The 20,518-nt window shown below is 39.1% G+C and overlaps 1 protein-coding gene across 9 annotated transcripts in view; it reads right to left on the bottom strand.

Annotated features, from left to right (window-relative positions):
• The window catches only part of neo1 (neogenin 1), an 87,572-nt gene that overhangs the window by 31,040 nt on the left and 36,014 nt on the right, over positions 1–20,518 (bottom strand). For all 9 annotated transcript variants that reach the window (XM_012966148.3, XM_012966151.3, XM_012966143.3 and 6 more), the window contains 3 exon segments: positions 11,117–11,434; positions 914–1,189; positions 361–514 (listed from right to left, as the gene is read on the bottom strand). In XM_012966148.3, the coding sequence (XP_012821602.1) occupies positions 361–514; positions 914–1,189; positions 11,117–11,434 (748 nt within the window).

Genomic DNA, 20,518 nt, shown 5'->3' with positions numbered 1-20,518 from the left:
AGAGAACAGCATCAGCCCGGGGTACCTGCAGCACTTCCTCCTCCCGGCTTCACGAGCGCGCGCATGCGCAGTAGAGTGAAAAGCCGAACTTTAACAGAGAAGTGGGCTATTCACTCTACTGCGCATGCGCCTATTGTGTAGTCGCAGTGAAACGAAGCCGGAAGGAGGAAGCACATCGCTCCAGGTACCCCGGGCTGGTGCGGTTTTCTCCTAACAGGGGCACCAGCCTGGGGTACAAGGTAAGCGATTAAAGTCACTTGGGGGTGCCTAACATTTTAGCACCCCCAAGTGACTTAGCCTTTCCTTCACCTTTAAAAGGAGTAAAGTGAAATGTTTGAGTATCGGGGCAATAGGACTTACTTTTCAGTCAGTATTTCTTTCTGGTTATGGGTCCAGCGCACACTGGGTGTTGGATACCCAGATACCACACAAGTCAAGAGTGCAGTCTGCCCAGAAACTCTGGTAAGTGGCAAAGGCTGGCGAAGAAACAGCATGGGGCGCTCGTCTCCTGTGTCTAAAAAAAATATGTCAGCAATCATAGGCATATTTGCAGATCTTTTGCAAATATCTCTCTCTCCCTTACAAATCCTTCCAAGTAATCTTCATCCACAGATTAAATAAAAACAGTGACTTCTGAAAACTAACCTAGCATAGCATGCTTGAATAATGTAGTTATACAAAACAGTTACTGGGCACAACTACTCCCTGGTGGGGGTAAAATCAATGGTTTACTTAGCATGTGAACCTACATAATAAAATCTTTAGATTTCTTGTGTATATTCCTTGTTGGCAATTATTTAAAGACAGGTTATTTTCTTTTGTACAATTTCAACAAAACAACTTCTAAATGCAAGACCTAATTCTACAATTGATTTAGATGTTGCAGGAGTGATGGCATCCTGTAATTACTTACCTTGAAGTACTCTAATCTCTGCCTCCTCACTGTATTTAATGGATGACCCACCACCTACTGCACAGCGGTATAGCCCAGCATCACTTTCATTGGCATTGCTAATGACCAAGCTGCCATTTAACAGGACAGCTACTCTGTTGTCCAATTCTCGTGAAGCCTTGTTTTGCTCCCAATGCACAAAAGGCACCAGTTCAGGACTGACATCACAGTTCAATACAATGCTATCCCCAACATATACAGAAGAGGACTCTGGCTGGCTAGTAAATCGAGGGAGACCTGTGAGGAAAAGGAATAAGGTGTGTTGCATTGGTTATAATGTCAGTAAAAAAAATAAGGTTCCTACGTAATTCTTAAATATAAAGCTTAAAGTCTTTTCATGAATGTTTAGTATAGCATTATTCTCCTCAAAATACTGCTTGATTTACTATAAGCCAGTGCTGAAAAGTAAGTAATAGTAACAAAACCCTCAAAATTTCAAATACACATCAGAATAAAGTCCAATAAAACCAATGAGGCATTTCTATATTCAATTGTATACAGCATTTGCACTGAACACTTCTTAAAGGACATGTAACAGTAGGTAATTTGCCTATTGTATTACTGACCTTTTCTGCAACAACAAAAACAATACATTCCTATTTCTGTTAGGTTTATTCCCTATTTATAACATGACCATCAAGCACCATTTCCACCAGATTGGTAGCACAGTATCATAACAACCAGAAGGTCACAATAATTAATAGGAATCAGCAAGTTACACAACTACTGGTTAAACATAACCATAGGGTGTAAGGACTATTAGTTAAAACAGAAATGTACTATCTTAATACCTAGCCCAAAATGGGAATTAAATGCCATATTTATACCTATAAATATATGTGCTAAAAAAACAAGAATGAACTTGCTTAAAGGAACAGTAACACCAAAAAATCTATATATTTTAAAGAAACTATAATGTACTGCTGCCCTGCACTGGTAAAAGTTGCTTGTTTGCTTCAGAAACATTACTAGAGTTTATATAAACCCTGCTGTGTAGCCATGGGGGCAGCCATTCAAAAGAAGACAAGGCACAGGTTATATAGCAGCTAACAGATAAACCCTGTAGAATACAATAGCGTCTTATCTGTTATCTGCTATGTGCCTGTGCCTTTTCTCCTTTTTTCCAGCTTGAATGGCTGCCCCCGTGGCTACACAGCAGCTTATTTATATAAACTATAGTAGTGTTCCTGAAGCAAACACCTCAGTTTTTCCAGTGCAGGGCAACAGTGCATTATATTTTAATTACTTTTGAACACTTTCATTTTTTGGTGTTACTGTTCCTTTAAGAGGTTTGGCACCTTTTTATGTCATAGATAATACAGCAAACAAGAAATGCTATTGAGGTTAAAGCAAAGACTCTGGGTTGTTCAGTATCCACCATAGTTGTCTTATCTGCAGCACAATCAGATTCTGGAACTATTCTATTGCATCCCAGAGGGAAAAAAATGTTCCTTGTGTGATGTTGCAGCAAATACATTTTCTATATTTCTTTTTATCTACAATAACCTTTAAACAAAATATCTAAAAGAATTTGTATACCACTCCTTTTCACCCAAGTGACTTTGGAGGGGAAAAATAATTTTTATAGAAAGAAACACAAACCCTTCGAGGGTAACGACACAAAAGGATATTTGCAGAGTTTTTCAGTCCCAGTGATTTATTATTCCAAGAGAAGAAGACAATATGTTACAACCCTCCACCCACCCCACCCCCCTAATTTAATGCAAATGAAAAACACTGCGATCACACCTTATCCTATCGCACCATACCTATTGCACTGCTACAAAATGCAGGGCCACAAGTTTTCAAGCAATATGGTGCAAAGGATTTGTAGTGTTTTGTACTTCTTCCTCAGGGGCAGCCAAACAATTTCTGTTGCTAAGAGAAAAGATAGAGAAACTAACACTGTTTGTCTTGGTTAATATAAATAATAATTCACTTTTTAACTGGGTCTCATAGAAGCACCAGCAGAGCCAGAGTTTCTTTCCACTTTTGTCCAAATGCACTCATCTTACTGGCAGCTAACTGGTCATTGATGTGGATGGCCTTACTGATCAACATCAGGGCAAAAAAGGGCTTATGTGGAAAAAATTACTGGCCTACCTATATTTTTTACCTACTTTCCTATTAATAATAATTAAGTTTCATTTCTACCAGACAGGCCAGTAAAATACCAGCCGGTTACCAACGCTACTGCCTATAGACTCCTGGAGAGGACTAGTCCAGGACACTTACAGCACAGCTCTGGCTCAATCAAGGATATAAAGGCTTGGAAAAGAAAGAATTTTTAAGATGAATAAAATGGCCATACTTTTTTTTTTTTTTTTAAATGAAAAAAGAGGAAGTTTATAAACTGAATAGTTGCTTTATTTGAATATTAATATGCGCACAAGTTGTAGGTTTGATGCTGTTTTAAAAGCAGTTGCTCTCAAGTTGTAGGCTTGATGCTGTTTTAAAAGCAGAAAAGGAGATCAGTAAGAGAAAAAGCAAAATACAGATGTAGTAAAGCCAGCAAGAGGGGAAAGAAAAGTGATAGCCATTCGGAGAAGCCTTCTAAAGTGTGAATGTGTCACTTATGTTGTAACCCTACGCGTCCAATAGGCCTTACAATAAAATCATTGACAAAAACACATCTTGTCGGAGATCAATGCCGTGTTCATTAAGAGCCCTGTAGGCAATGTCCCCCTCTCCCTCCATCCCTTCCTTCACAATGAATTACTCAGCAGCAATGCCACATCCTTGCATCGATCCTCCGCTCTACGGAAGGAGCTACATAGGACAAGCAGGAGAAGGGAAGAAGAAAAGGCTTTAAAGCAGTGTTTCCTGTAAAAGCAAGAGCCCATGTGTTTGCCAGCATTGCTTTATCAACTCTGTTATGCTTTTATAAGCATGGATAAATCTCAATACCTTACCGTACACGCAGAGGTTAAATTGTTTGACCATGTGACTAAACAAGCAGATCATTGCCCAATGCAGCCAACCCTCGCCAGGAGTGAAATTTAGCTGATCGTACAACATGGCCCCTAGGACCCCGGCAGAATGTCTGCAATGGAACATCCAACATATGCAACTCAAGCTATGACTGTAGTTCTTTCTCAGAAAGCATAATTGTGTCCGAAATCATGTCCTCTTTTCTGGTTTAACATGCAAAAATAAGTGTAAGTTTGTTGCAGTAAAATAAAATGATAAAATGTATGCAAGATTTAAACTGGGCCGGCTGACTTATTTACAGTGAATTGCAAACACTATTTTATATTAAAATTTCAACAGCGTTAAAAATCTATACTGATTATATTGAATTATATATTGAATTTGCTATAGAGTTTAACTAAACACTGCACACTACATGGCAGAAATAGAGGCTATGCAGAAAAAAAGGCAGGCACAGTTGCGTGCAAAGATTTAGACACAGGGCAGTACTCTCAATACTTCTGTTAATCTCCGTTAAGGAAAGTTGACAGAGCCGCTATCATAGAAAAATAAACATATTTATAATCACTTGAACGCAACAGATATTTGCTCATTTCAACATATTGCAAAGAGAATGCAAGGGACTATGACGTGTGCAGAAATCTGGACAACCTGTCAGTAGCATGGAAACAGGTCTTTCTGCTATAGAACAGGTAGCAAGTATTAAATCCAGCATGCTAACTATTGCCTTCCCTCAATTCATAGGCATATTTTAAAGCCTGCAGAACATTTATGAAAATCCTCCAGATTTTTAGAAACAATCAAGTCTAGTAACTGATAAGGTCATTTGAAGTCTCAATCTTTCAGTCCTGTACAGGTATGGGATCCCTTATCAGGTAACCAATTATCCAGAAAGTTCTGAATCTCCCATAGACTCCATAATAAACAAATAATTCTATTTTTTTAAAATGATTTGCTTTTTCTCTGTAATAATAAAACAGTACCTTGTACTTCATCCCAACTAAGATATAACTAATCCTTATTGGAGTTATTCAATATTTGAATGATTTTTAGCAGACTTAAGTTATGAGATCCAAATTACGGACAGATCCCTTATCCGGAAAAACCCAGGTCCAGAGCATTCTGGATATCTGTACTTGATGGCTGATTTTAAAAACATGTTTTTCATTGTATCCCATTGATTTAAATAGCCTCTTTTCAGCTTCCATTTCTTTTCACCAACAGTTGAGATTTGAGCTTTTAGAATGTTAGTTTTGCTAAACAGTGTAAAAAGTGGTATAAATTAAAAAGCTAATTTCTACCTCTGTGTATTTTCTTTGACTGATTACTGTATTTTACACTGTTATATTTATCACGCAACCCATTCAAGTGATCAGGAATATTTAGGGCTCTGGCACACGGGGAGATTAGTCGCCCGTGCCTTGAGAGGAAACTTCCGCAATTTCGGGGAAATTGCAGCGCCACGTATGCTATCCCACCGGCGATTTACACTTTCGCCGGTGGGATGGCATTTCGGGGAGATTTGTTGCGGGGGACTAATCTCCCCGTGTGCCAGAGCCCTTAAGCAGCAAATAAATTTCTGTGGTAAAAACATTAAAACAAACAAAAAAAGGCTGATTTTATTTGTTGGATGGTTTCTCTTATTTCTACATAGAAAATTCAAAGCAGTTTGTTCTTTTTACATCAAAATTTTGCACTGAAAACTTTTAACATTTTTTACACAGCTTGATCAATATGCTGTTTTTTTTACATGGGATGACAGGTGATAAAATGGTGATATGTGGTGTATATTTGGCCACCTTTTTGTACACAGCATGTTAAATAGGTCCTACAGTGTACTGTACTGTGTATAAATAAAAAGTCCCATATATACAAATATTTAGGTAAATTAGAAATTTCCTTTCCGTCTTACTTTATTTCCTGTGCCACAAAAATACAAATGTACAATAAATCAAGGCCCTGCTTAATGGTTGGCAAGCTGTTATTTTTAGAGCTATGCTTTGACCTTTTCTACAGTGTATCTGAAAGGGATGTACCAAATCTATAATTTGTGTCTTCCACTAAACACAGAATATGCCACAAAAGACTATATATAGTAAACTCAAACCAAACCTTAATTTGCAAATTCAGATGTGAGGAAAAGATCCACCAAGTCAAACACAAATCTAGCAAAAAAGTGCTGGTTTTTTTTTTTCCCCAAATCCTGGATTCAGTGCATCTCTTGTAATTTTGGACATTGAGCTTCATAAGTTCAAAAGCACTTTGTTCAAAAACAGTGCAATTGTATTTTGTATGCACAACTGTGCATAGTGAAATGTCTGTTTCATTTGCCCACATTATATAGAACTGGGGGTGACCAATATACACATTTTTGAGGTTGTGGAGAAAAAAGTTGTGATTGTGCCGTTTTTCCATCGATTGCCAGCTTATTTAAGAAAAACTGCTTGGAATGAATAAACACAGTAAAAGTCACAGTGAAAAATCACATTGTTCCATTAATTTTTAATGGCTGAAAATGGCTTCTGACTAAACTGACCACAGTGTATGTGGCTGGGACCTTGGATTTTAAGATCTACTGGAGCAGGAACTATTGTGAATGATGTATAATCTCTGTAAAGCAATGTGGAAATGTGTTGGCACTATATAATGTGTTGTAGATTAAGGATTTGGAACTGACTTAAGGCTATCACTATAAATCTTACAGAAGATTTGAAACATGAATTAAATGAGTGGAGGAATATATCTGAAAAGAGTGAGGAGCCCTTAAAAGAAAAAAAAAAAAACAACACAGGCTACTTTGAGGGGCCCTCAAACAAATGCATTGGTGGTTCACAGGCGCTTACCATAGACCAGGATACGCTGCTCACCCTCATTCAATCTGACACCACAGGCCAGCCATTCTCGTATCTCAAGAACTGGACCTTGCGCAGTCCCAACTTTCACTGGGTATTTAAAGCATTTGAAAAATATTATTTCTGAAAAGATGCTAAAAAGTGCTGTCTGCATGGCTGGCCACACTTTTGCAAGTCAGTCCCTTTTTTTTTTTTTTCATTCCAATCCATTAAAAGTCAGTAAATAATAATTTTTCATGAAAATTTTGTTCATACTCACAGAAGTCAAAACAATGACTCTATAGATAGAGATTAATGGAAACATTCAATTTGTCAAGAGATGCTTCTGTTTTTGCACAAATACTGTTTATTATTTGTGGCTCTAAATCATAGGCAATATTGCTGACCATCATTCATTTGAAAAAGTGGTTTCTCTTTACTTTTTATTAGTCACTTTTCCTGCATACTCTTAGTAGAATATTTTTTTTTAAAAATGACAGAAGTAATATTGTGTGTAGCTCTGTAGGACTTTTCTTGAAAGGAAGGTTCACATAGAGTATCAGAATGCTGTAAGATGAATGATGCTCTTTATTGAAACAAAATGTAGTTGTAATAACACTTTCAAGCCTTACAGAGTTCTCTTTGCAAGTAAACAAACTGTACCTAAGTTTCAAAAGCTTGTAAAGGTAACTGTATTTGGGGCCATTAAAGAATGCCATTTAGCATTCATTTTCTACATACTTGCCTGAAAATTATATAAATTAGAAGTAATAGTTTGGCAAAACCTTCTAATGAGTTACCTGGAACACTTTTTAAATTAAGAGGAGGTAAAAGAGTGATGTCTACTCTGCACATGGTTACATGTGCAGTGCTAAGTGGCCAATGTAGAACCTACTTCCTTTAAGGGTATCGGCACACACAGAAGTTTGATTCCCATGGTAAATTTGTGCTACCGTTGCCGACAGATTTCCTGAAAATCCTTTCCTTTTCACTTCACCCAGAGTAATATGTTTTACTTGTGGTGAAACAAAGGTAAGTGAAAAGGACTACATTTTTGGCAGATATGCTGCTCGTGGGCAACAAATCTACCTGTGTACCAGTACCCCTAGAGGAGTAAGCTACGAGCAGATTATTTTCTGACCACAAAATGACAACCTAAATATCAAATTAATTAGAGGCAGGCACAATAGCTCTAATGATGACAAAGGTGATAATCAAAGACCACCAAACCTTCTCCATCCCCCAAAATATATATAGTTATCATCCTGTACTTACTGTACGTAAGAATATAACATAGTTGCTCCTGTATGCATGAGGTGAAATCAGTGTCCATTAAATAGTACTCCATATAAAAACACTGCTATATATGATCATCCTAGCAATGCAAATGCAGAATGGAGAAATTTGTAATTGTAGAAGATGGCATTCAAATTGAAATAAAAACCTGAAACATCTGGAACTTGTTTTGACCCTTGTTGACACAAGAGCCCATAAGTTCAAAATACAAATGCCTTCAAAAGAAAATTAAGAAGGGCAGATATGTTTGTACGTTTAAACAAATATATAACAAATACTTAAGGAGCTGTTTACTACACTGCTCAAAAAAAATAAAGGGAACACTTAAACAACACAATGTAACTCCAAGTCAATCACACTTCTGTGAAATCAAACTGTCCACTTAGGTAGCAACACTGATTGACAATCAATTTCACATGTCGTTGTGCAAATGGAATAGACAACAGGTGGAAATTATAGGCAATTAGCAAGACATCCCCAATAAAGGAGTGGTTGTGCAGGTGGTGACCACAGACCACGTCTCAGTTCCTATGCTTTCTGGCTGATGTTTTGGTCACTTTTTAATACCGCAGGTGCTTTCCCTCTAGTGGTAGCATGAGACGGAGTCTACAACCCACACAAATGGCTCAGGTAGTGCAGCTCATCCAGGATAGCACATCAATGCGAGCTGTGGCAAGAAGGTTTGCTGTGTCTGTCAGCATAGTGTCCAGAGCATTGAGGCGCTACCAGGAGACAGGCCAGTACATCAAGAGACTTGGAGGAGGCCGTAGGAGGGCAACAACCCAGCAGAAAGACTGCTACCTCCGCCTTTGTACAAGGAGGAACAGGAGAAGCACTGCCAGAGCCCTGCAAAATGACCTCCAGCGGGCCTCAAATGTGCATGTGCCTGCTCAAACGGTCAGAAACAGACTCCATGAGGGTGGTATGAGGGCCCGATGTCCACAGGTGGGGGTTGTGCTTACAGCCCAACACCGTGCAGGACGTTTGGCATTTGCCAGAGAACACCAAGATTGGCAAATTCGCCACTGGTGCCCTTCTCTTCACAGATGAAAGGCATTGATGCTATGGACTGGCCCGCCCGCTCCCCAGACCTGAATCCAACTGAGCACATCTGGGACATCATGTCTCACTCCATCCACCAACGCCACATTGCACCACAGACTGTCCAGGAGTTGGTGGATGCTTTAGTCCAGGTCTGGGAGGAGATCCCTTAGGAGACCATCCACCACCTCATCTGGAGCATGCCCAGGCATTGTAGGGAAGGCTATACAGGCACGTGGAGGCCACACACACTACCGAGCTTCATTTTGACTTGTTTTAAGGACATTACATCAAAGCTGGATCAGCCTGTAGTGTTTTTTTCCACTTTAATTTTGAGTGTGAATCCAAATCCAGACCTCCATGGGTTGATAAATTTGATTTCCACTGATAATTGTGTGATTTTGTTGTCAGCGCATTCAACTATGTAAAGAACGAAGTATTTAATAAGAATATTGCAGTCATTCAGATCTAGGATGTTTTATTTTTGTGTTCCCTTTATTTTTTTTTGAGCAGTGTATATCCCAGGGTACAAGCGCCAGATTGCTAATAAACACAACTTAGCCCTCCTTAAGTAAGACCTTGCACCCCAAGGTAAGCAGTGGTCTGCCCCAGCAGCACAAGGAGTGCAGCGTCAGGAGGAGCAGCTATCTCTGTCCTTAAATGGGATATAAACCCAAAAAAATGAGTCAATGCATTTTGAATGTTTGCAATTTACACTGATCTTTTGGTTTTAAAGGAGACATATCATATAAAAAATTAAGCATGTACCAGTAAGTTATACTCTAAATATAGCGCCTAAAAAATGTGTGTTTCGGACTGATTTATTGAGAAATTCCACCAAAACCCAGTATTCCTGTCCATCTGCTCTACTTCCTGCTGGCTGAATTCTCTGGATGCGCAGGGGAGCCGTCGGCTCTCAGTACACTGTGCTGTAGGACAGGAACCAATCAGCAGCTAGGCAGACCTGATAGGGAACTGAAGCATGTCTTGCTTGTGAGTGCAAAGCTGTGATTGGCTATCTCCCTCTCCTGCTGTGCATATGACAGAGACTGTTAGAATTAGGGATGCACCAAACTTTTTTGGGTTCGGCTGAACCCCCGAACCCACTCTGACGGATTCTGCCGAATCTTGATTAGAATATGCTAATTAGAATCAGGAAGGGTTTAAAATTGGCGTTCGCAGTGAATTTTTTCCCCCTATCATTTAACCCTTCTGAATGCTAATTAGCATATGCCAATTTATGCATAGACAGTGAGATATAGACAGAGTTACTGACACTCTGGGCCTTCCAACAAAGCTGTTAAGTCAAGCCTGTCTAGCAAAACCTCTTTAAAACCATGAATATCTCCACTTAAAACAGAAAGTTAATGTAAACTAAAATGTGTTCAGGGAACAAACTTTACACCAATTTATATCATGGGGTTTTCTGTGTTTGGGCAGGCTGTAAGGACAGAGACCCAATGCAGGCTCTGCCTCCTGATACTCCCTAACTTGCACATCTGAATAATGTGGAAGTTAGGGGGGAGGGGAGGTGGAGACCTACGCCCCCATCTTTCTAGGACCACTCAATTTAGGGGGCATGATGCAGGTCTCTGCACTCAGAAAAGGACAGAAGGGCACTGCAGCCATTCCTCAATGCATCATGCAGTGATGATTGTGGCAATTTTATTTTTTTGCACTTTGCATACTGCTTGCTGTATTGTAAATTTACCCCCCCCCCCCCTTGTGTTTGAGACAAAGCTGTACCTGTATCTTGCTTAGTGATTAAAAGAATTGTAAATAGTTATAGTCCCAGGTTTAATTTATTGGTTTACACACCTTGATGGAACCACAAACACAAGGTGCAGATTTTATAACAATAGGTACTAAATTGTATAAGTGCAGCTGCCAATAGTGACCAAATCAATTTCATATTAAAACCATAATTCATTGATGGCCCAGTTATAGCTTAGTTGTTTATGAAGTAATTTAAAACATACACAGAGCATTTTAACAAATCAGATCAACATGCACAGAGCATTACTGCCCCTTATCATGTCACCACAAATGTTAAGATAATTCTCACCTGCAACAGAGAGTCGGGCAGTGCGGCTGACTATGCTTCCCAGACTTTCTACAGTGGCCACACACTGGTAGATGCCTTCATCTGGCTTGTTGTGCTTTGAGTGCACGACACTTGTTATAAGCAATGACCCATCTGGTAAGAGCCTGCGGCGATCATCAGACACAAGATTCAAAAATGTCCCATCCTTTTTCCATTCAATCTTCGGCGTTGGATCCGCATAAGCAGAGCAGTTTAGTACTGCAGCAAAACCCCGCAAAGTCACTGTGTCCACTGGCTCCGTCAGGAAATAAAAGGGTGTAAAGGTTCTGAATCCTGAGCCTATGAAAAAAAAAAAAGAAAAAAAGAAGATTACAGTCTGCTTAGTTACATAAATGCAGAATTCTGCCTCAGCTTATATATATTGTGATGATTTGCACACAACAGAATTGCTTCTAATGTTAAGATGGCTATAGTCTTCTTAGTCTTCTTCAGTTCAGACATTGGTCGTACGTTTAAATGCAAAGATCTAAAACTAACATTCTGACTGAAATTGTAGGAAAAAGTCATTAAAATATAAATCAGAGGATGATCTGAACATGAAATAGTTGGCAGACACCAATTGTACGAAAGTGACTTCCATTGCAGGTCCCCCAAAGATATCGCCAGATACACAATACATGTGCATTATGTGGCTGGAATTTTCTAACCTGGCCAATCGACTAAATGACAGACGAAAATTAGCGGGACGATAATTCTGAGCTCACAAAAGGTCTGAAAATTGTACAAAATATGTGTATGGCCAGCTTTAAGCTTGTGGAGTACCTGCTGACAAAATTTGGTGACTTTAACAGGACCAACAGGATAAACAGAGTCCCTTCTACTAAATTGTGCATTCAGACACTTTATCTGCAACAAATGAACAATAGCTATAAAAATGCGTTCCAGATGACAAATGCCATGTGGAAAGTTTAGCCTTGAACTACAGTTTCAGCTGCTTTGGCAATGCCAGTCCCAAACACAAACCTTTTTCCTAGATAGTATGCAGAAGGGGTGGTTAAAATCACTCTTGGCATTTTTACCATCTGCTAGGCAGCAGGAGAAAAAGAATCTAGATAGCACTTTGTAAGCAATGCAAAAGAAATAGAGGGAGGATGGCAAGAAAGCACAGTGCCAGCTCACCTCTCCCCGTGGAGAAGAACAGCTCACTCAGCGGTTCTTCCGTAACATGTCTCCATAAGGGCAGACAGAGCGTGTCCCGCACTCCCCCTCCTCTTCCTGAACACTTTCTTTAAACAGCTTGACAGCAGTGTGATGAATCCTGGAGAAGAGCCGTCACACTGCTACATGTCACATAATCAATTCTCCTTAAATAGGACAAGCAGCATCAAAGTCTCCAGATTTTAAAGTAGCATGATAGAAAGCAACCAACTGGTAGGAAATGTAGCCAATTGATTTGTCCATCGTATTACACTATTACACCTGGTAAAATCTCTATTTATGACTGCACTGCCTATTAGAAATATGAATCTTTCACACTCACCTCTACAGACATGTGAGTAATGAAATATAGAGTATAGAAACAAGCCTTCCAGTAAGAGATCATGATGTGACAAGAGAATGGAAATAAAACGCTCAACACTAAATAAAAGGGGTTTACAGTTAAAATAAAGAACAGTTGTCCTCAATAGAATATCAGCACTAGTCTAGAGCAGTCACTCTATATATAATATCTATGATACTTTGCCACAGCTTAGCATTTGCCATATACATGCAATCAATATGGATGCAAAGGATAGCTATGCTGCATAATGTTTTCATTGATTATCTGTTAATCACCAGCATCACTGTACCATTGGGTATGCAAATATTATAATAAAGATGTGTAAACAGCAAGAGAAGAGATGAAGAAATTTAAAAAAAAAAAATTTTTTACAACTCACGTGTAGTGTTACCATTCTATGTGAACTGGTTTGCCTCAAAATTATTAATAAATGCTCACAACAAGAAATTGGATCATGGGACACCAATCTGTCACAAGTCCACTATCTTATATGGCAGACACTAGACTAGACCTATATGAATAAGAATAAACAAGACTGCTTTAAAGGTAAACTACACCCCAGAATAAATACTTACCCACTTAACCAACAGATAGTTTATATTATGTTTAGTGACCTATTAAAGAATCTTGCCAAACTGGTATATATATAATTAGTAAATATTGCCCATTTACATTGTTTCCCTTGATCTGTGTGCTCCCTCAGAGATCACATGACAGGAAATAATGTGTGGGAGCAAAAGACAGAAAACTCCATTAATTGAATCCTATGATCACAGGAGGCAGCCCTTAATTTTTAAAATGCCAAATTTCTATTTAGGATTACCCAATAGCACATACTACTAAAAAAGTATATTTATTTGAAAATGGTTTGTTTAGATGAAGCATTTTACATATGAGCTGGTTTATACAATATATTTTTTTAGAGACCTACAATGCTTGGGGGTATAGTTTTCCTTTAAAGGGGTCAACTAGGGAAGCATCACTATTTTAGGATCCAAAAAAAGATTCGGCCCAATAACGAACTGAATCCTGGTTTGCATATGCAAATAAGGGTAAGGAAGGGTTAAAGAGAACCACATGCTTCGCGCGGTGAAAATTTTCAACTTCCATGTTTATGTGACAAAAAGTCAATGATTTTAAGGATTTGGTTTGGCCAGAGGCATCAATTCAGCTGAATTCAAATCCTGCTGAAAAAAGGCTGAATCCTGAATTCGGTGCATCTCTACTAACAACACTTCACCAAAACTGCTCTAACCCGACTAACAAATGACCTCCTTTTGGCTAAAGCCAAAAAACACTACTCGCTACTAATACTTCTCGATCTCTCTGCTGCTTTTGACACTGTGGATCACCCTCTTCTCCTCCAGACTCTCCGCTCTCTTGGCCTTCGTGACACTACCTTATCCTGGTTTTCATCTCATATCGATCCTTCAGTGTCTCTTACAATGGGGAATTGTCTTCTCCCCTGCCTCATTCTGTCGGGGTTCCTCAAGGCTCTGTCCTGGGCCCCTTACTATTTTCTCTCTATACCTCCTCGTTTTGGCAAATTAATCAATTCTTTTGGCTTTCAGTACCACCTCTATGCTGATGATACTCAGATCTATCTTTCCTCTCCTAATCTGAACCCAGAGCTTCTAACTCGTGTCTCTTCCTGCCTGTCCGCTATCTCCACTGGATGTTCCAACATTACCTTAAATTAAACCTCTCTAAGACTGAATTGTTCTCTTTCCCACATCCAACGCCCACATTGTTCCTGAGGTATCTATAACGGTTAACAATTCCACCATCACCCCATCTTCCCAGGCCCGGAGCCTTGGGCTTATCCTTGATTCTGCCCTGTCCTTCACTCCTCATATCCAGTCACTTATCAAATCATGTCACTTTCACCTAAGAAATATTTCAAAAATACGATCATTTATCACCCAAGATGTTGCCAAAATTCTTATTCACTCTTATAATCTCTCGCCTGGACCACTGTAACCCCCTATTAATTGGTCTTCCCCTCCAAAGACTGTCCCCTTTCCAGTCCATAATGAATACTGCTGCCAGGCTCATACACCTCTCCAACCGCTCCTCCTCTGCCATGCCACTCTGCCAATCCCTGCACTGGCTTCCCCTACCATCCAGGATAAAATTCAAACTAATGACTCTCACATTCAAAGCAGTTCATAACTCTGCCCCACCCTACATCTCTGAACTTATCTCTAGGTACCATCCAACCCGCTTGTTACGCTCCTCTACTGACCTGCTCCTCAACTACTATCATTTCCTCCTCACACGCTCGCATTCAAGACTTTGCAAGGGCTGCCCCCCCCCCCCCCCCCAAAATTATAAGACTTTCTCCCAATCTCTCTGCCTTCAAGAGATCACTAAAAACACATTTATTTAGAGAAGCTTACCCTAATCTAGTTTAACATAACCTCAGTGTGCCGCTAAAAGCAAAACCCGTGCCACACCTCTCACAACTCTGTCACGCCCATTCCCACACCTCGTGTCTCAACCCTTTCTCCTTGTAGATTGTAAGCTCTTTTGGGCAGGGCTCTCTTCACCTCTTGTATCGGTTATTGATTGCTTTATATGTTACCCTGTATGTCCAATGTATGTAACCCACCTATTGTACAGCGCTGCGGAATATATTGGTGCTTTATAAATAAATGTAAATAATTGATGGACCAGAGACATCCCTAGTGCAACAGCCCTTTGTTGACTGGTGGTTATATCTGTATCACACCATATTTAGACTCTAGTGTAACGTCTTATTTAATGACACTTTTTCTTCCCACCAACTCTACCATTTGCTGCAGCTACAAAACACTGCACTACTAGCCCTTAGTTTGATGGCACAGCTTTTCTTTAAAATCTATTTGTTCAAGTTAACCTCTAAAAGCTACCAATTCTTACATTAACCACCCATGCCAAAACATGGCGAGTTGGTTTTCACCAGACTTGCCTTCAGAGAAAACTCCAGCGACTTCAGCAAAGCACTGCACCGTGTATGCCATCCCAACGGCGATTTACATTCTAGCCACGGGGTTGGCATTGTGGGGAGATTTGTCGCGGCGCAACTAATCTCCCCGTGTCACAGCCCTAAGACTACTTGGATATAAGTGGCACTTGGAGGGGGTGACCGCTTTGGCAAACTGCCCTGAGGTCCTATCAGATAGCAGTTTAACTAATAAAACTCAATATCTTATCTGAGGAAGTGTCTTTTCAGCTGGTAGATGGGGCACTGGAATCCCCATAGAAACCTGAATTACACAATATACAAATACATACAAGGGAAGCCACTGTATGGTCAACTTCACTTCTTTGCTACCAAAGCAATGACCTTGGATAGTGAGTAAAGCAACTTGGTGGTATAATTCCACACACATGTGGTGTCACTAAAAATTGAAATGTGGGCAAATTTTAGCGACATGCAATCAATGAACTCTGCAAAAAAAAAAAAAAAAAAACACCCATGCAACAGTTGTATCCCTTTTTCCATAATGCAAGTTATTCTTTGTGCTGTATAAATAAATGCTGCTACTAAACAAATGGTATGACAGTTTGGTTGTGCAAATGGTAACCCACTTGTGTTTTGCAATAACCGTTTGACTTGTCTCACAATTGCAGGCCTGACAATTATTCCATTTTTACATTTTAAGAAACAATTGTTTGTTCACAAGTAGGTGTATAGGAGGGCAGTTTGATTCACTGCTAGAACTTTTGGACTTATTTTGTTCCACCTCACTCAATTTACATTTTTCAGGGCACCAGAAAAAATGGTGCACAAATGGTGGAAAATCCGGGAACAATGTAAATACAAATTCATTTCTTAACACATTCAAGCCCATTATAAAGGCATTTAAAAATCCCAGCTGTCAATCATATATTGCCTGCCCCGCCTCTATGCCTTAGGCATAGAGGCGGGGTAGACAAGTACTTTAACTTTCAATTCAGCTCTCACTTTCTCCCTCCCTCCTCACCATCTAATTGTGTAGCCAGTGCATGGGCCTGGGCATCTGGCCCCCCATTCTGGCACATACACAAGAGTTTGGGGTGATACAAAGCTTGACTTAATAACAGTGCCCACAAAATGGCACCTGCCTGTTGTTATTGTGTAATTCCAGGACTGAAGGAAACCAGATTTATATTACTTATATAGTGTAAGTGAAGTTTGTTTTACTTAACAATATAATAGAAAATAATTTCAAATTATTTCTTAGGGTGACAGGTCCTCTTTAAAATCAGGGTATATAAAATTGAGGTTTTACTGTAAGATCACGGAATAGCTGTCTACAGAAGTTCACAGATATATCTCTAGGCCGTCACAACTACAAGCCAAATGCTCTGGAACTTTTTTTTTTTTTTTGTGAGTGAATGTATTGTACTGTATTGAAGTATATAAACCATTTTGAAAATGTGTCCATATATCTCAATATTTGAGATATTTATTATTTTACATGGTAAAGCACAGTATCTATTCTCCTCTATTGTACTACTGTTTTATATACTATACATGGTATATTCTAAAATTTGTAAATGTCAGGCCACATGGGAAGTTCTTCGAAAGCCAAGGTAAAAGTGTTTTCACAGAGACATATTAGTGTGCTTTTTCATTTAGGGTAATTCCATCTAATTGCAAATAACCCACCTAAGTAATATTAGACATACTGCTTAATCAAAATAATGGCTGGAGCATACACTATACTTTGCCTTAGCCAATCACGATCTAAATACCGAGCGCCACATGGGAACAGTGCAGGGCAACAATAGTTGTCCATTTCTCACTGGAGTACAAGAGAGTTTGTGATTTATTAGCTGAAATGCCTTTCTTGTTATTACCTTTTCCACTTTCAACTGTAGTTCACTGTAATTATCCAGATGGCTTCCTGCAGAAGTAATGGAACCATTTTTTGCTCGCTATTGATATTATGCAGAACAAAAGGCAAATCTGAATTAAATTAATTTGCATCGAAATTCATCTAACTGTTTATTCAAAGGAACAATTGTTATACTTTATCAAAGTAGTGACAAGATGATCTGATGTTTCTAATAATTGCTCATTGTGATCCAATCTAACTGAGCTCTTGCCAAGAAATGGGAGTTCAATAAAATGCATAATACTGCTGTGTATGTGTTTCTATAGACATATATTGGACTGTGGAATAAGAATATTACTCCTACTAAGCTCTATGGGGCTCTTAATCTTAAATGCAACTGTATTCTTTATTTAATTATATTACTTTAATGAGCCCCTGTTGAAATGAAAATATACATTCATACATACATATATATATATATATATATACTATGGTCACATAAGTATTTTTCAGAAATATATCCGGGAAAGGCCAGAAACCGTAACAACCCTAAAAGAAAACGGTTCCCCGTGTAGTGTGGAAATTTATACAGGTATTACCTCTAGTCATGGAAGATGCGGGAGAATTTCAAAGATGCACACAAACACACAAAGATTACACAAAAATTCTGAATTGTCTACTAGTGTGTAACTGAAATCAATACCTTTTTCTCTAACTCAGCACTGTGTAATTGCATCCAACCAACTTCCCCCCAACTATATTATCAAGGCTTACAAGTAGGCTATGAAAGGAAAATTCCCAGAACCCCTACTGCAGGCTTTTGTCATATGACCTCAGTTAACCCTCTGTTATCCCAGCCATTACTACTCACATACATGCTTGCTCAGCAAGCCACATATTCTAATGAGTACAATGTAAACTTTTCTCTGTCAGCTTGGCAGGTTTCCAGTCATTTCAACTTAAAAAAAAAAACTGATAAAAGATTAAATGGCATTGTGTTCTTCCTTGATTCATGCAAAATTGCACTACAAAAAAGGGCATGTAAATAAATATAATGCAAGGACCCAGCAGGACCGGTTTATTTCTAGTGATAAATGATGCTTCTTACCCTTGCATAATGTGTCAGCAAACCTCCACCCCCCCATTCATCAAAGAGCTGTTGCATACCCATCCCCAAGCACAATGAAAGCCCCCCTGCTACCAGCTACACACCACAAATCACATGACCCCTCCTCAGACGTACATAATAGAAGGGGGGAAGGCAGCTTGGAGTCCCATGCCACCCGTTTCTATGGTTACCAAGGGCTCAGCAAGTTGCATTACTAAGGAGCTTCAGGCAGAGTATGGGTATGCGTGCTTGTGGAGAGAAAGGGAGGGAGAATGACTGGTTAACCAGCAAGGAGAGGTGTTAGGACTGATATAACTGTATGGATCAGCGAGAAACAAGGCACTCTGTAGTCAATAACAATAAAATTATTGTTTTTGTGTTCAAACACCAAATTACTATACTATCCGGTTATATATTTCAACCTTGAAGAATGTACAATGCACTAATTACATTTACTGTAAATTATTTAGCCTCATACACTTTGCACAATAAATAGCGAACAGAAATTGGCTCAGTATACACAGAGAAAATTCTACAGACAGGCTAAAATAGTTCAGAAACCATGACTGTGCCCAGGGATACACTGCAGGTATTTGTAATAGTACAGAATGTAATAATTGAACAGCAAACAGAACCTATAAATACATGTTAATGGCAAGGGACAGGCATTGTGTAAGTGAAGGCAATTACTCTAAAGCAATACGCCAGTTACTGCACACTACTCCAGTGTCATCAGCACACACTCATTCCGCTGGCTGAAGCGTGCATCTCACACCGTGCCCAACCAAGCACTTGGTGCTGTCTACATTAGTTCCTGCCTTATGTCAATATTCAGATCGAAGGCATGCCAACATTTGACATTCTATATCCAAAGCTCATTTGCTGTGGTGCCATATTTTCCACAAAAGTAGCCAATATACAGGGATAAAGGGTTATTGAGCTGCTTTAATACTTAACAGTTATTCATTTTCCGATTTTAAACGAACCTGAATTTGTTAAATGTGTCCTTGCTTACTGGGAAGACAAAGTTTATTGACAGTAACAATAAGTAGCAGCTTGTTTTTACAGCCTTTGTGGCATATGTTGCTATGTGATACTGGGCTGTAAACATTTAATACACTGCCTAATGTAGAGGGGTGCAGGGGGTGGAATAACAGAGCAGAGAAGCACTCTGACCTTTATGTAAAGAATACATCTTGAAGTTCCTCAGCAGGGGGGCGGCGTCTGTCTTCTCTCCACTAGTCACTATCTCCTGGGGACATTCTTGTGCCTCATGTTGGTTGTATGGGAAACCAAAAGCTACATTTACAGATGTATGGCTATTAGCAAGTCTATACACGATGTTAGTAGGTACCAGAACAATCCAAACTAATTAGAACTTACAAAAAATATATAATATTTCTCATTTGATTACTGGAAAAGTACTTACTTCGCTCTACAGTATAACAGCAAAGCTCTAAATAAGCAGTGGAGAGGTATAGTGTGTTATAGCAAAGCCCATAAATGTTCACATTATTAATTATGAAATATTTCAATGCACCAAGGAGAAAATTGATGAAGCATAAGAAGTAGGGAAGCAAGTAATGGTGAGGATGTTGAATATGCAAATTTTTAACAGACCGCAGATCCCATAGGCCATTAACCCCTCTCTGCAAAACTTATTTTAAGAATCTCCACTGACAAAACCAAAATGTATTGTGTGTTGTCCCAGCAGACAAGCCATCGAAGATATAGGAACAGAACATTTATATGTATATAGAAACATGTATAATTGTATTTTAAGGCAATATTCTGAACATACATCTCTCTGTATATCTGGTGAAGGTAATGGATCCTGGTAGTGTTCTGTCAGCATGAACCACTAATGAATTCACCAAGTACTACAGGGTTATACCTAATACATATATCTAATACTGGCAAAAGATATACCTTTACAGTTGCAAAAGAAA

Source organism: Xenopus tropicalis, chromosome 3, assembly GCF_000004195.4.
Source record: "Xenopus tropicalis strain Nigerian chromosome 3, UCB_Xtro_10.0, whole genome shotgun sequence".
Taxonomy (NCBI): Eukaryota; Metazoa; Chordata; class Amphibia; order Anura; family Pipidae; genus Xenopus; species Xenopus tropicalis.
The sequence above is the reverse complement of the archived record's forward strand: the minus strand, read 5'-3'. Positions and strand labels throughout refer to the sequence as shown.